The 16,683-nt window shown below is 44.5% G+C and overlaps 1 protein-coding gene across 1 annotated transcript in view; it reads right to left on the bottom strand.

The window, feature by feature from the left end:
- The window catches only part of SPOCD1 (SPOC domain containing 1), a 218,660-nt gene that overhangs the window by 71,946 nt on the left and 130,031 nt on the right, over positions 1 to 16,683 (bottom strand). The window contains exons 8-11 of the mRNA XM_088451244.1: positions 12,538 to 12,666; positions 11,187 to 11,295; positions 8,577 to 8,712; positions 3,508 to 3,646 (exon numbers count right to left, since the gene is read on the bottom strand). Coding sequence (XP_088307370.1) covers positions 3,508 to 3,646; positions 8,577 to 8,712; positions 11,187 to 11,295; positions 12,538 to 12,666 — 513 coding nt within the window. The remainder of the gene's footprint in view (positions 1 to 3,507; positions 3,647 to 8,576; positions 8,713 to 11,186; positions 11,296 to 12,537; positions 12,667 to 16,683) is intronic.

The following is a 16,683-nucleotide window of genomic DNA, read 5'->3' as shown; positions in this document are numbered from 1 at the left end:
CGAATGTATCCTAGCGACCGGGTCTGAATCAGGCCCTAAGTGCAGAACCTCTGGTATAGGAATGGATCTATGGTCGATCGTTACAGACCATCAATGTTTTTGTTCCGATGGCAGTACTTTTACCATTCGCTGCCATTGAATGGTCATGATTTGATGGTGTTCCATTGGTTACCTGTGTGTGTAGCCCTTGGAAACATGGGCAATCATGTGCTACCCAGCCACAAACGTTGCTCCCCACCATAACAGGTAAAAGAGTGCGGAAGCCATTGTGTATAAACATAGCCAGAGGCCGTCCTCCCATAGCCAATTAGAGGCAGGGAAAGACATCACATGCACATGCGGCCAGGGGCATGCTGGCAAGCATATTCCCTCAGAGTGGCTTACACATGTACATGTATACCTTTAGGACTACAACTCCCAGGAGCGCGGAACTCCCCACAGCATACAGCACAGGAGAACTAGTACAATAATAGTAACACAATGCACAGGCAGCAGCATAGAGATCTCCTGCACCTGACCCTGGTGGTGACGGCGCAGTGTCTGAAGGGTATGATGAGCGGCCTCTGTCAGTGCTCCATTTGTGTAGGTAACGTGGCTGCACACACAGTGATATGTGAGTGACCACAAGCCAGCAGTCATGGAGGAGCACTGGCGGCATTGTACTGTCTTGCACCGCCTCTTCCAGTGACAGACAGTCCGACTCCGTTCACGCAGACCAGCCGTGCTGCGGAATACTGCAAATGTGTGAATTTGGGAATCTGCGTATGCGCTAACGATTGCGATGGATTTTGATGCGATTGCTAGCTACCATCGCATCGCAGCATTTGATGGCAGAAGTCCGTCCCATCATTCAACGAAGGGTTTCCAATGTCCATTTTTACTAATTTGCTGAAAATCGCTTGCTATAATTTTTTCACCGTTAATACAAATCTAAATAATCACGCATTTTACATCTTTCCAGTACTTACCTTATGGCCACTAACAGCCTTCTATACAGTCCTGCTATATCAGGGCCTGATTCAGCAAGGAACAAAATTCTGCTTATATGCACGCACCTGATATAACGAAGCCCACTTCCCCTTACTCACATCCGTATACTAGGGCAACATGGCAAATTAATAGGTAACATCGAGTAACATTGGACCCATACGCACAGTTAAGGAAGTCCAGAGCTCACTCAGAAATTGCTAACTTCTGCGCACACTATGTGTACTCAGGAGGAGTCTGGCGTCGCAGTGGATAATTTATGCACGAGAATGCAATGGCATTGAGATGCACTGGCACGCCTGCGTTTGCACTGACACCCCCCCTCCCCCCGTCACCACCTACAAACAGCACTTCCTGTCTCCTGTCAATCATTCTGCCATGGGTCTGCGTAGCTTCTGCATACGCAGTTCGGACTGCATCGTCTGGCTTGCACAAGCGCACTGCAATGCATACACAGTTAATCGACCTATTGTGTGCGCAAACGCAACTTCGTTCCTTGCTGAATCAGACCCTCAGTTGTCACTTTTTTGGGACCCGGGATGGTTTGCCCACTTTTTCATGCACTTCTGACCTTAGCAATAACTTTGACTATTCTGCCTGCTCCCTCCATGTGATTACCATGTACCGACCTGGCTTGTTTTCTTACCCTGGTCAGCTTAGCCGTTTTTGTCTACCTCAGTGCTAACGCTGTATACCGAATACTGCAATTGGATACTGGATAACACTTCTGTCTGACCCCTGCTTGTTATTTATGTACTTCACAACATTTAAGTTTCTGTTTTTCTAGATCATGCTTGCTATTAACTTATCTCTGCTAAGTGATCTACTAAGCCTGGACTATTACTACTATCCATGGTGATCCAGGTATGGAAGACAGGTGGGCAACATTTAAAAATACAGATACAAGTATAAGGTTGCTTACTTATTGCCATTTAACTAAGTGGACTGCAAATAGGAGTTGTACTTGCATGTGATATACAGCCATGGCCAAAAGTTTTGAGAATAACACAAGTATTGGCTTTGCTGCTTCAGTGTTTTTAGACCTTTTTGTCAGATGTTACTGTGGTATACTGAAGTAAAATTACAAGCATTTCATAAGTGTCAAAGGCTTTTATTGGCAATTACATTACGTTTATGCAAAGAGTCAATATTTGCAGTGTTGACCCTTCTTTTTCAAGACCTCTGCAATTCGCCCTGGCATGCTGTCAATCAAATGCTGGGCCACATACCGACTGATGGCCGCCCATTGTTGCCTAATGCTTGGAGTTTGTCAGAATTTGTGGGTTTTTGTTTGTCCACACGCTTTTTGAGGATAGACACAAGTTCTCAATGGGATTAACGTCTGGGCAGTTTCCTGGCCATGGACCCAAAATTTCGATGTTTTGTTCCCCGAGCCACTTAGGCCCTGATTCAGACCCACTCGCAAGCGGCTGTCCGCTCGCAAGTGGGTCGATGTTGTGCACTGCGCATGCGCACGACGGCTGGAGCTCCGTCGTGCGCATGCGCCAGACGCGACGAGCGAAGGACTTTCCTTCGCTCGTTGTGTCTGATCAAAGGGGGTGTGCTGTCGATGTTGATTGACAGCACGCCCCCTTTGGTGGGCGTGCCTCCCAGACGGGAGCATTCCCAAGGGAACGCCTACCGTCAGAAGCCGGCCCACTAACATCACTAGTGATGTCAGTGGGAGTGATTTTGGCTCTGATAGAGCCAAAATCACTCCGGGCCTTGCGGTTGAAAAACTCAACCGCAGGCTCTGGCATGCAGTGGCGATGGTCGCGATGGTCAAGACCATCGCGGCCATCAAACTGCACGCTCGTATAGGCTGTGGGTGGTGACCCACAGCTATACGAGCGTCCAGGAGGACGCTCCATAATTATGGAGGACGGCCCTCATTCAGAGCGTGCGCTCTGCTCAGAGTGTACGGCTCTGAATGAGGGCCTTAGTTATCACTTTTGCTTTATGGCAAGGTGCTCAATCATGCTGGAAAAGGCATTGTTTGTCACCAAACTGTGCTTGGACGGTTGGGAGAAGTTGCTCTTGGAGGATGTTTGGTACCATTCTTTATTCATGGCTGTGTTCTTAGGCAAAATTGTGAGGGAGCCCACTCCCTTGGCTGAGAAGCAACCCCACACATGAATGGTCTCAGGATGCTTTACTTTGTGAAGACCAATACTTATGCCAGTCTCAAAACTTTTGGCCATGGCTGTATACTTACTGAACTTTAGCTACATGAGAACGCCTCGTTACACCTCTTCAGACGTATGTGGAGATGCGATTGAAATGCTAATAACACTGAAATGCCTGTATTTGTGTTAGCTCAGTGCAAAAACAAGCAAGTTAAGGTCTGCAAACAGCCATACATTCAACTGTGCATGAAGCCATTTAGTATCCCCAACAGGATGATAGAGAAATATGTGTTGAGCTCAAAATTATTTTATGTCATCCCATAATATAATGTACATACATACTAAAATATTCCAGCTTTTGTGTTGATTCTTTGCTAAAAGTGACACTACTGACCTGGCAAAGGTGGGTGTTATAGCCAGACACTTTGAAGGCTGTAACTTTGAACTGCTTTATAGAAAACATGTGAATGAATCCTTTCCACACTGCAGAACATGATGGAGGAATCCTTTGAAGTTCAGCACCTAGAGCATCTCTGGAAGAAAAAAGCAAACAGTGTGATGGGAGCTTTACACATATATGTAATTACTTACGTGTGTACGTCCAGCTCAAAATCAGTAGTAATTATGGCAGGTATACTTCAAGCATAAAAGTGTGTATACTTAAGTTGGGTACGCACTGTCCGACATATTGGCTGTTCAACTGAACGGCCGATATATATCGTGTGTGCGTCGACCAGTTTGTACAGATGATATGTCTGTGAACGACGTAGTTCATAGACATATCGTGTCGGCTGTGCAGCACGACCGATGGACAATATATTTGCAGATAGCTGATCACCCGTATGCTTGCTGCAGAGGCTGAGGGTGACTGACATGACAACTGGGTGGGCACATGTAAATGCATGTCCAGTTGTGATGTCAGGCATGACACATGGGGCCGACGAATGGTAAGTGTTTATGCACACCAATTGTCCGCTAGGCAATCCATCGTCCTAGTGTCTACCCACTTTAACAGGACATCTAACAATATTTGGCTTGAACATTATTGTAGAAAATCACAGTATTAATCAAGTGTCATATACATAGAGAAAAAAGCAACTTGACAGTTATTAATAAGACACATTTTCCATATGAAGTGTGTGAAATACAAACAGCTCCACATACATTTTTTAGAAATAAAGGAGGAAAAGATGCTGAGTATTGTATGGCACAAGCAATAATACAGACTATCTTCCTACTACTTAAGACACTAGCAATATAACACACGTTGCTGGTTTCTAATTTAACATATACCACAATACTATAATATCTTATATGTGATTCGCACGAGAGCAATTTCATCTCGCCAAAGCCCCCTGCATCTTATAACAACCTATGCCATTTCACCACAGTCCCCTGCATCTCACCACAACCCCCTGCTTCTAACTCCTGCCCTCTGCAGGAGGATCATGGATGAGAGATTTGTACTGCAGCTACTGTGAGCATTATCAGCAGCATGACCACAGGGCTGGGGCACCGGTGCATACTTCCGCAGCCTCCATGCGCACCCATTCCCAGCTGCTAAACATGGTGATGAGCAATGTCCTCATTGAACAATGTACCCTATATATCCTGGGCTTCCTGTTGAGGTTCCTCGCCATGGTACCTATGTCCGAGAACAGCGCTGACTTCCATGGGAGGTGCCTCCTGGATGAGCGGGAATATCACACTATAGCGGAAGCACGTTACGGTGGATGAGTGGTGGGCGAAGTCTGTCTGCAGGTTCTTTGTAGGGATGGACATCAGAATCCGATGGTTACTAACCATCAATCTTTTTGTTCCGATTGTAGTGTTTTTACCATTTGACGGTGGCAGTCCGATGTTTGTCACCATCAAATGGAAATCATTCAATGGTGTTCCAATAGTTGATGACTTTCTTTTCTTTTCATTTCTGATAGCTATTCTGGCTTCTTCCTGGCTACTGTGTCTGCATCAGGGTATCTTCATGGGTTTGTAGGAGAATGTCTCGTCTCCTACTCCTCAGACATGACCGTGCTCACTCCAAGACTCCCTCCCCTCTATAGGCTGCTGCTAAGCAACAGGGCACATTGCTATCTCTGATTGGCTCTCACTGGAGCTGATTCAGACCCGGTCGCTAAGTAGAGTTTGCTCGTAGCTGGCCGATTTTAGCATTTTGCGCATGCATTGAAGTGCACGAACCAGTGCGCATAGACTGCCCAGCAGAGTGAGTGACAGGAGAAGCCGTTTGTGGGTGATAACATGGGCTGGCCACTAGAAACGGGGGAGTGGAGGTGTGAATGCAGGCGTGCCTGAGCGTCTTACTGCCGTTTTAGAGGCATGCATAATTACCAGGCAGCGTCATACTACACGTCAACTGTTTTTGTTTTGCACACTAAAGTGCTCGTAGTGCTTGAGGTAGGGAATAGTCAACCTCAAGCACTGCGAGCACATCCGATGGTACCTGATATACCAATGGCTGCATACACTTCCTGGAGATGACGTGCGCAAGTGGGCGTCTTTAGACAGGCTGGTGGGCGTCTACATACACAAAGCGATCGCACGCCAGGACATAATGGGCGTGCTTATGCCTTGCCGTGCGATCGCCTGCCATGCCGTCACTTAGCAAGATTTTTTCTGTGACCTTGCTTCACTAAAATTGTCACTGTTCGGCCTCCTTTTGTCATAGATGAATGGTTCATACACATAAACCTTCTTTGACCAATACTGTATAGAAAAGTGAAAAAGCCACCAAATCTGTCCAGTGCTTCAATTAGCACAAACGAGCAGCCAGGCCCCCAAACCAGGGACTTTATTTTATATACAGATGTATTTTTTTTATGTGACTTACTAGCAAATTATGTCTAGTCTAGCTGCAATAGTGCTGTGTAAATTATATTTGTTAGGCATCTTCCTGAAGTCAAAATGATACAACTTTATACAGATGTGCCCAGCTAGTTTGTTGCCATGTGTGGCGCGAGATGCCACACATTACGCCTTGAGTCACGCCTCACAGAATGTTTCGCAACGGAATGTAGCGTAGCACTGGAAGAGAGTCATAGGGCGGAATTCAATTGATTATTCCCCCCTTCGTACCCGACGGAGCTATTCTATTGTTGCTCCTGTCGGGTGCGATCAGCTGCTAGCGCTCAATTTCAGCTCGCAGCCCCAGAGGGGTGCGGGCTGAAATCGGCGAAAAGTGTCCTGTTTGGGCGCCCAAACGGCACTTTTCGCGATCGCGCCCAGCACTTTGGTCGGAGTTAGCCGTTTTACGCGGCTAAACCCGACCACTTTGGGTGCGATCAGCGTGAAACGCTGGCACAATTGCATAGCGGCCCGCGATCTCCTGTCACTTTAGACGGGAGATGCGGGCCGCGAAATCAATTGAATTCCGCCCATAAAGTGTAATACAACTTTTTGTCTACTAGGTGTCACTTTTCCTAAACTACACAGCGCATGCGTCACATTCCAATGCATTTTCTGTATCACCGCCTGATTGACCGACAGAAGCAGTGATTCAGTACACTATAGTACAGCGTTTTCCTCATGGAATCAGAGCTGTAGAAGAATGTCTAATAATGTTTTAAATCATTACATTAAGTGTGTAATGTACTTTATTATAAAAATATTTAACATGCACGTACAGCTCTGTATTACACACTGACTGTGCATTTGAAGCTGCACACGGGATTGTCATGACTTTAGGAACTAGTAGCACCGACGTGCCGACAGTGCCGCTAATGTGCGGATTAAAACGCACAGTTTGTAATACAGAGACCCCTCTTTCAAACAGCCATCTACTAGTTTCTAAAGTCATGAAATCACTATAGTGTCTAAATCTGGGATGCACTGTGTGTGACTCCCAACCCACTGGGCATGCGCAGTACTATGAACCTCTACTAAGCCACAGCACACCACAACCGGCGTATAGAGCGGCTCCACTGGGCATGCGCCAGAGATTCCTTTTTAATCCTGTAGTGAAGATTTAAAAAAAAAAAAAAAAAAAAATACATTTCTTTTCCAGGTCTTGAACCCGGGACAAGCACTGTAGCATGGCGATCACCTAACCTCTAGCCGACACGCCAGCCATATTAAGAGCCGCACCTGTCGTGTATGTAATGTGACGTTTGCAAATTACAGCAGGCAATGTGTGCAATGTCATTAGCGGGCTCATCCGTGTGCAGTCCACCCACCCGTTGCTGTTTTTAATAATAAAAAAATGTGTCTTACTTTCAAAATATTATACTAGTACATATATACACAGTACCCCACCATTAGAGAATAATTAATTGCGTGCGTTTCATTAATGTAGAGTGTCGGTTATACCGTCATAAGAACACGGCAATTACACTACTGTACACTTATGTACAGTATGTGTACTGATTTGCGTCCCGTTCTAAGAGCTTATGTGATATTAAAAAGATTGGTTGTGCGAACATGCAATATACAAATACACTGCGTGAATGTGATATCCATCCAATTTAACAGCATGGTATTCAGTACAAATTACATCAGTGTAGCACTCGCCACCCAGTGGTTAAACAGTGTATTACATGCCGTAACGTATCTTTCGTTGAAGAATACCACAGTACGCCAAAGTCCAACCATCACGTAACGTTCCATGGCGCGACACAGAGGCCTGAATGGCGCGCTATGAGCAACAAACTAGCTGGGTCCATCTGTATAAGACAGTTTGAATGCTAGTGAATGAAGTACTGTTAACTACAGATATCAATATGCAATCAACCAATCAGTGGCTAGTGATGTTGCTCATCATTATCACTACGCAAGCCCTTTAACCCCTTAACTGACTAATAAAATTAGTATCCAAAATTGACAATATTTTTTATCATCAACTTATGTAAATAAGAGCTGACCTGATTCAGTATAATTTTTTTTAACGAATATGCAGATTTTGCAATAAAATTATACTAAATCAAAGTTATGAAGATATTATTTACATAATGTAACATTTATTTAAAAATTCAGAGACTGATCACAGGGCTGCTGCTGTCCTGGGACGTTGGACTGTGGGAAGACTAACTTCCTGCAGCCGCGGCTGGATCGCCATTCATTGTGCTTGGGGATGGAGGAGGGGAGTGCTGGAGATTCGGAGGGAGCCGAGGGGGCGGCACTGCCTCCTGAGCCGAAAAGCTTCTAGAAGATCACCTTCCAGCGGCAGCTGGTGGGTGTTTCTGACACGGACACATCAGATGCGACTGTGTCAGGGAAATCCTAGCTTGGCGTGGTCGCATCAGCCAGATAAGGGGTTAAGCGCTCAACTTATAATTTCTCCCTTCTGTTTCGCCTCTCCAGACTTAAAGCAACACAAGTGTCTGATGCACACAAATCTAGATATGGATGTAACTCAAAATGAGGCCCATAAATGTTAGTGTAATGCTTACATAGGTCTACATATCTTAGCAATCAAACATAAAAAAGACCTAATTTACATGTATACCATACTTTTTCATGTTCTCGGAGGTCACGTCTGACTGTGAAGAAAGATTCTCCACACTGTAGTCTTCCATTGTGGTTTTTAATGGTGGTTTCAATGTTGTCCACTGGCTGAGATCCTTCTCATCTGAGGGTTGGGCTTTCCCTATGAAACAGAGTAACAGAGTGTTAAGAACATATTAGAATCTCCTCTTGCACAAAGTGAATGACATGTTGTAAAATTTGGATTTTATCAACCTTAATTATGGCGTGCCTGTCTGTTTGAACGCCGTTGCATAGGTGTTTATAAATTAACCACTGCGATTGTCTACACAGCTTGAGTACTCACTGTGTGCAACGAAACTTTCAATTTCAGCAATGGGTCAGAGCTGCTGTAATTGTGCGTGATGAGACGACATGCTTCGATGTTACCGATGTATAAGTAGGACTGCGAGGTATTACGGATGTGAGAAAGCAGCAGTGGGTGTCTCTATGCTGGCTGAGTGGTGGCAGGCATTAGCATATTTTCGCAGCAGCATTGCATGCGATTACGCAGCTGTTATTGCAATTGTGATCCATGCTGAATCAGGCCCTTTGTCCTATCTTTTGTTAATCTTACTGGTACTGCAGAGACACAGACTACAAGCAGAGTTATATATATATATGTTTGTATATCAGCCTCCTTGATTTATGATAGCTGTGTTCATACAATCTGTTTATGCTATCGGGTCTGCTGCTATGTAGCCCAACTCCTGGGTAACAGGTGGGGGAGACATTTTTAGTACTTGTTATTAATACAGATGCCACCCTGTTCAGCTGAGCCCATACATTATAATCAGATTTAACATAAGCTTGGCATAAGCTCAACTGAACTATCCAGTTGCCTGCCACTTTTCATTTACTAGAAAATTCATGGGGCCTGATTCTGACACAGTAGAGATTTCAGATGCAGTGGACTGATTATTTTTCTTTCTTCTGCAGTATGTGTAAGTCGCCCTCCTGTGCCTGTGTCCAGATTCCGTACGGACAGAAGTCAGAGTAGTCATTCGGAAACATGGAAGACGCATGACCTCAGAAATGTTTTGAAAATGTATTGAGCATTCCTGGGCGGTGACAGGGAGGTCGCTAAGACTTACAGAGATGGTCCATCTTATGGACATGTCACTGACAATGAATGCGAACTGAGACGCAGAATCGTTCATAAATTACGAAGGCTGGTTGAAAAGTAATGAGACTGCCTCTGTGGCAAACCGACTATTTACTAAAGGCAAGACCAACGACAAAATGACCAAAAATCTCACTTTAAAACATCAATAGTTGATGTTTTTACATAGGTCACTATAGACCCCGCAGATTTACTAATGGTCGGTTTTAAAACTGACCAAAACCAAACCATGCACCAACGGAAAACACATCCAATAAAGCTTTAATAGTTAAATTAAACTCGGAGGCACTGTTATAGCTTTAAATGGGAAAGCGCTGATTGGCAAGAGAGTGAGAGCACCACTTTCAGTCAATCAGTGCTTCTCCATTTGTTCCTATGTCCGCTAGTGACTTGTTAGTTAGCTTTTGCAATGTATACTGTACAGTGTGAGTCTGTGGGGCTTGTGTTTTCGGTTAGTTATTTTGGAAGATCACTGGATTCCAACTTGGTACGAAGAGGAGGCCATCCATCGATTTGGCATCTACCAAATTAATGGATTTGGCATGCACGTTTTTTTTTTTTTTAAATAAAATACTACAACATACAGTATGCAAGTACTGTGTTTATTCTAATATTTTCTTTATAGGCAGACTACAGGTGTCAGCGGGCCCTTAATGCCCGGGCACACTGGAACTTGATGTTCCACAAGTGCCGGCATGTCGTGGCAGGTTTGCTAGAACCTGTAGTCTGCCTGTAGAGAGCAATATTATTATAAATAATAATAATATTATATAATAATTATATATTATTATTCTTTACACATTAACCCTGTGGGGTCCCGACTTTCAAAGGAATTCCAGCCTTGGGCTGACCAGTTTGGGGCTGGTTATTGTTATGGCAAGAAGACCCCACGCTGTGTAGCTCCCTGCTATGGCATAATCTCCCCGGCTGGTTATTCGAAAATATAGAAAACGCCATGCTGTTCCCCCCCCTATTTTTTTCTAATCTTTGCAACCTAACAAAGCCTGCACAGACCAGTGCGTCTGCTTTTTAACTTCTATTTGCCATCAGTTTTGAACTGAAACATCAAAACTGACAGTATTTAGAGCTGCAAAACACAACTACATTGACGTCGGGTTTCAATTGAAGCTGAAACTTGATAGTCGTATTTTTTTTTACAGCAAATTGACGGCGATGTCCGTCAGTTATTGTCGGTTTTGGTTTAGAACCAAATCCAACCTTCATCTAAGGGTCTGAATCTGAGTCTCATGTAGAGAACCATCAGAAATAAGCTTCCCTTCCCTGTATGCACTGAGATTTAGACACAGGCCCACAACATTCCTACAAGACAGGGTGGTCCTATGTGCTCGTAATGTTGCTGTCCCGAAACGCCAATTTCACAGAAAGACAGATCCAACTGAGTTCCGTACTTCCGACTCAGAATCAGGCCCTAAATATGTGTAGAAATTGATGCAACCCTAAAATTCACATCTTACCCATGCAAATGAGACAATTCACATCCAGAAGGTGACTCTTATGTTTAGCCGTGGTGTCAGTCTCTCTTTTGGCAGAATTTACACAATCTTGGGGGCACCATGATGAATCCTAAGAAGACATTCAGGGGATTCATTTATACTTTATTCACAACCATCTAAAAGCACAGAATACACCTATTCATTGGTAAAAATACACCTATTCGTTGGTAATTTGTGTGTGAAAAATACAGCTCAATGACTGTCCAAAAGTGTGTATGCTTCATCCTCCAGTCACTTTAGAGAACGGGCGGGCAAATAAGCATCCCTCCAGCTACTGATGAACTACACATCTAAGCAAAGCAGGCCCTGCAAGAGTTTTATCATGGCCAAATAGCAAAACTGTGGCACGGCATGCTGGAAGGTGTAGTTCTACAACAGCTGGGGGGCCGCTTATTGCCCACCCCTGCTTTAGAGCCATTCCTTTCATTAAATTAAACTTTTTAGCCTTTCTCCAAATATACTGCTGGGCTTAAGACAATCATAAAAGGCTGGGGACATCGGACTTGTCCTCATTACATATATCAATTTGAATGTTTTTAAACTTTTCATTATATTGGCTGGAGTGCCCCTAGAACCGATGTCCACCAGCTCAAATCACATACAAACATTAAGTATGTTTATGGAGTTAAAATGGCTCTGTGTCTTTTGCAGAACAATGTATGTCTCTAAAAATGTGCCCTCTCCATCCCTTAATTTTATTTTAAGAGTCTCATTTATGAGCTACTTCATAAAACAGTACTAGTACGATCCTCACTACCTGGATACTAAGGCCCTCATCCCACCCAAAGCATAACCAGGAGGGGTTTCCTCTGCCTCTAAGCGGTATTTCAGATCATAAACAACTTTCTGTATCTTTCCATAAAGGGTTACAAATGGCTCTCTGCAGTGTTACTGAGTAGCATGGTTCATTCTGTAACTAGAGCTCTCCTATAACACATGCAAGTTTCCAAGCTGTTGAAAATGTCATTTTTAACTTTAGCTGTACACACAATGTAAAGTTGGCATTACTGATTATATATATATATATATATATTAGGGGTGAGCGGGTTCGGTTCTACTCGGTTCCGTTCGGTTTTAAAAACCGAATCTTATTGGCTATCCAAAACTCGTGACAGCTGATAGCCAATAAGATTCGGTTTGTAAATCTGAACAGAACCGAGTAGAACCAAACCCGCTCACCCCTTATATATATATATATATATATATATATATATATAGTATTATAAACTGTGCATTTTTAAGTTTCACATTGCACTTACTGCCAAAATACTGAGTGCATCTTGCAAGATTTATATTTCAAATGTTTACTCACAGACAGATCCTCCAGGGTAAACATCTGATCTGGTGTTGTATCTATTTCTATTAAACCTTTGTGTGTGAGTTTAGTCATCTGCCGCTTGTGGTGGAAATCTTTTTCTGCTCTCTCAATGATCTCCAGAGTCTAGATAAAAAAAAAAGATAGCTAAGAATGTGCATATAGATAGCTAAGAATGTGCATATAGTGCCACGCCAAATAAACAAAACGAAACAGAGGATTGGTGGTGGTTTGATTGCTGAGTAGACACATTTGAGGGGAGCACCCACTGACACCATCCTTTTAGGAAACATGGTGACACAGCTACTCTTTAACTACTTTGCTGCATTTTAAATTTCTGTCAATCTGGGATGGGAGCCAGAAAACTCAACACTAAAGTTGAGAACACACTAAGCAATATACATGCCAATATATCGTTCTGGCGCAAACCAGAGCGATGTATCTGCAACATTGCTCAGTGTGTACACACTATCGTGCGTTTACGAGCATCGTTGGTCGCATCTTCTGATCTGCTTGCATGCACGGCAGATCAGAAGATCTGACAGCTGACACCATACTGGATGCGTGGGGGAGCTACATATTGGGTGGTCATACACCAGATATATTGTGCCGTCGAATCTGCAGTTGCTGGTTACACACATTGTCTAGTGTGTACCTAGCATCGGACTAGTTTTTCTGACATGTTTAAACAGTTCCACCTCAAAGTGACATTCCAACTAAAGGCTCCTCAGCTGAGTCTTAAACTGCAACAAGCCTGCAGAGGATTTGGGGATCAGTGCTGAGAAGAACGTCCTGGCGGCTTTTTGTAAACATTGAGAGAAGACTACCAGGACATACAGAAAAAGGAAACAGAGCTCTAAAATCATAGAACCCAGTTTGAGCGCATATTTTAAGGTGATATAGTACGAGATTGCTAAAGTGTAACATCTGAATAACCGCAAAATTGGTTCAGGTGCAGCATCTACACCTTGTGGGAATCCCGGAGGGATCTGTGGGGTAGGGATGTGTAGTTGTCTTTCCTGTAATTCTGTCTGGCTCAAAATCTGGGAAGTGATCTCATCCGGATGTTCTCTTGTAATCAACATGCACCATTATCACCAAACTGTTAAACTATAACAGCAGATGTTACCGTAGAATAAGTGCCCTGTATGCCTACAAAATGCTCTAGTTTTTGCCAGCTTTGGATGTGGATGCAATGTCAACAGGCAGCTGTGGGTAGCTAGCCCAGCAAATGTCATACTGTACTCCACATCAAAAGTAAAGGCAGATGAACATTTCCAATGTTTCACTACCCCAGGTACCAAGTGAACAATTGGCTAGCACAGGATATTAGGCAGAGATACAATTGTGTGATACTTGCATTGCAAAAGAGCCGGTAATCTGTGCTCACCACCTTTGTCACAATTAATATTCAAATTGTTTCCTGTAGAGTCGTTTGGGGCTGTTTGGCGCAACTGCAGAAATAGGGTATGAGGACAAATCTGTATTCTCTTCAACAGTGATATGGACTGTTCATATCTGTAGCTACTTTATAAAGTTTCCATGGTGGGGGCACATATAACAGCAAAACCCCTAGTTCTTCTTCAGGGTCCATAGGGCTCCACAGGGAGACATTGGGGTGTAGGTGAGACCTGGAGGTCCAGACACCAACAGTAAAGCTTTTCAATCACAGGATGCCCCGGTACTTCCCCCTATACCCCGCCCACAGCCTGAGGGCACTTCAGTTTCGTTGGTGTCCGGCAAGGAGCTGGACCACCATTATAACAAGGAGCTGCCTTATGCATACCAAGCATTTATTTTCATTTATTTAATTTTTATTTCTACCAAAAGTGAGCAGCACCAGACTGTCCTCCGGATGTCTGTTATGCCACCCCATCACCCCTCCGTGGCGCCCGGAATCCAGGGGACAAGTAAGGCGGAACCACGTTCACGGGGAGCCGCATAATAGTGCAATCTTGCCTCCGGTCTCTGGAGACAGACCGGAGTCGCTGATGTGGACTTTGGAGAGGCAGCCCACCACTCCACTAGACCACCGGGACATTTACATACTGGCGCAGAGGCATAATTAAGGCCAGGGGACCTGGTGGTTAACGTCAGCCAGGGGAAAAAGGCGCTATCCCTGCAGCCCCTCCCCCAGCTCTGGGCGCCGTTCCACTGCGGTCCTCGTGTTCCCTTGGCTGCTCCTTCACCCTCTGCCGGCAGCCATTTAAGGTAAGCAGGTCTCCAGGAATCGCCGGGTCCAGTCTCCCCGTATACCTCTCCCAAGGGCCAGGTCATACAGCGCTATTTCCTAACAGTCACTGTGGTCTGTGTAGTTGATATTAGTGTCCATTGCAGAAAATTAGATTTTTCTTTCTGATTTGTATGTGACTTGTGCTAGCGCTAACTTATCCTTTTCTATACTGTCAGTTATAACTATCCCTTTCTTCTACTCCCAAGGCTTTTAGAGAAGCCATCACAGATCAGTGAGATCCGTGATGGCTTCTGTGTGTGTTAAAAAAAAAAAAATGTGCACCCCCTCCCCAAAAGCATAACCAGCCCCGGGCTTTATAAAGCCTGTTCTGGTTCTAAAAATGCAGGGGCCAAAATGCGTAGGGGGCCCCTGTATATTAAGAACCAGCACAGGGCTTTGTTGAGCTGGTCCTGGTTCTGGAAAATCAGGGGACAAAACGAGTAGGGGTCCCCTGAAAATTCCTGAACCAGCACCGAACTCTTTCTAGCAGGGGGATAATGCCACAGCCAGGGAAAACCTTTCACCGGTTTCCCCGGCCAAAGCATTATCCCTGACCGCTAGTCAGTCCAGGCTGGGGCACTCCAGGGCACCCCAGGCCTAGACTGATAGCCCGGGGCTATCCCCGGCACCCTAGGGAGGTGGGTGCCGGGTTGATAGTGTAAAGTGAAAGTGTAAAATAAAATTTACCATATTGTCTTTATTTGTAGAACCACAAGTACCAGCAAGCCTCCCCTGCATTATACTTTTAAAATTATACTTTCACGGTGTAAGTTTGTTTATTTACGTATTTCTTTAGTTGTGGAACTACAAGTGCCAGCGGGCCCGTAATGCCCCGCATGCTGGTATTTGTGGTTCTCCAAATACCAGCATGCAGGGGAGGCTTGCTGGTACTTGTGGTTCTACAAATAAAGACAATATGGTAAATTTTATTTTACACTTTCACTTTACACTATCAACCCGGCACCCACCGCCCTAGGGTGCCGGGGATAGCCCCGGGCTATCAGTCTAGGCCTGGGGTGCCCTGGAGAGGGGTACCCCTTTATTGGGGGGGTACCCAACTCCCCAGGGATCCCCGGCCTGGACTGACTAGCGGTCAGGGATAATGCTTTGGCCGGGGAAACCGGTGAAAGGTTTTCCCTGGCTGTGGCATTATTATTATTGCTGGTTCAGAAATTTTCAGGGGACCCCTACTCGTTTTGTCCCCTGATTTTCCAGAACCAGGACCAGCTCAACAAAGCCCTGTGCTGGTTCTTAATATACAGGGGCCCCCTACGCATTTTGGCCCCTGTATTTTTAGAACCAGAACAGGCTTTATAAAGCCCGGGGCTGGTTATGCTTTTGGGGAGGGGGTGCACGTCATTTTTTTTTTATTTAAACACATTTTACATAAGTACACACAGAAACATGTACATATCTCATGGATATGTGCATGTTTCTGTGTTAATCTGACCTGCTCAGGATGTACTCGCTAGCCTGAAGCAGGTCTATTATTTGGGGACTTTTGGTAATCTTTTTTTTGCGAGTCTGAAACAGACACTCTATTACATTGGGCGAGTTGATTGTTTTCAATGTGAAAACATCTGGATGCGAGTTTGAGAATGGAGAGTTTTAGTAACTCTGAAAAATGCGAGTTTTAGTGAACAGACACCCTATTACATTGGAGAGTTGTGAAAAATTGCGAGTTTAGCACCAAACTCGCCATTTACCAAAACAGACTACCTATTACATTTGGCCCATCATCTGGGGAGGCAGAAGATGCAGACCTCTCTCACACTGACTCCATCTCAAGAGAAGAGGGGCCATCCTCTAAGCTAGATATACCTGCTTTTGATAGAGCTGTAAAAAACATTTTACAAATTGAAGAGGATGAACCTGCTCCTAAGAAAAAGAATGCACTTTTTAAACGACAA

The sequence above is a fragment of the Taudactylus pleione genome, unplaced genomic scaffold (genome assembly GCF_031769625.1).
Source record: "Taudactylus pleione unplaced genomic scaffold, aTauple2 ptg000541l, whole genome shotgun sequence".
Lineage (NCBI taxonomy): Eukaryota > Metazoa > Chordata > Amphibia > Anura > Myobatrachidae > Taudactylus > Taudactylus pleione.
Note: the sequence above shows the minus strand (reverse complement) of the source record. Positions and strands in the feature narration are given on the sequence as shown.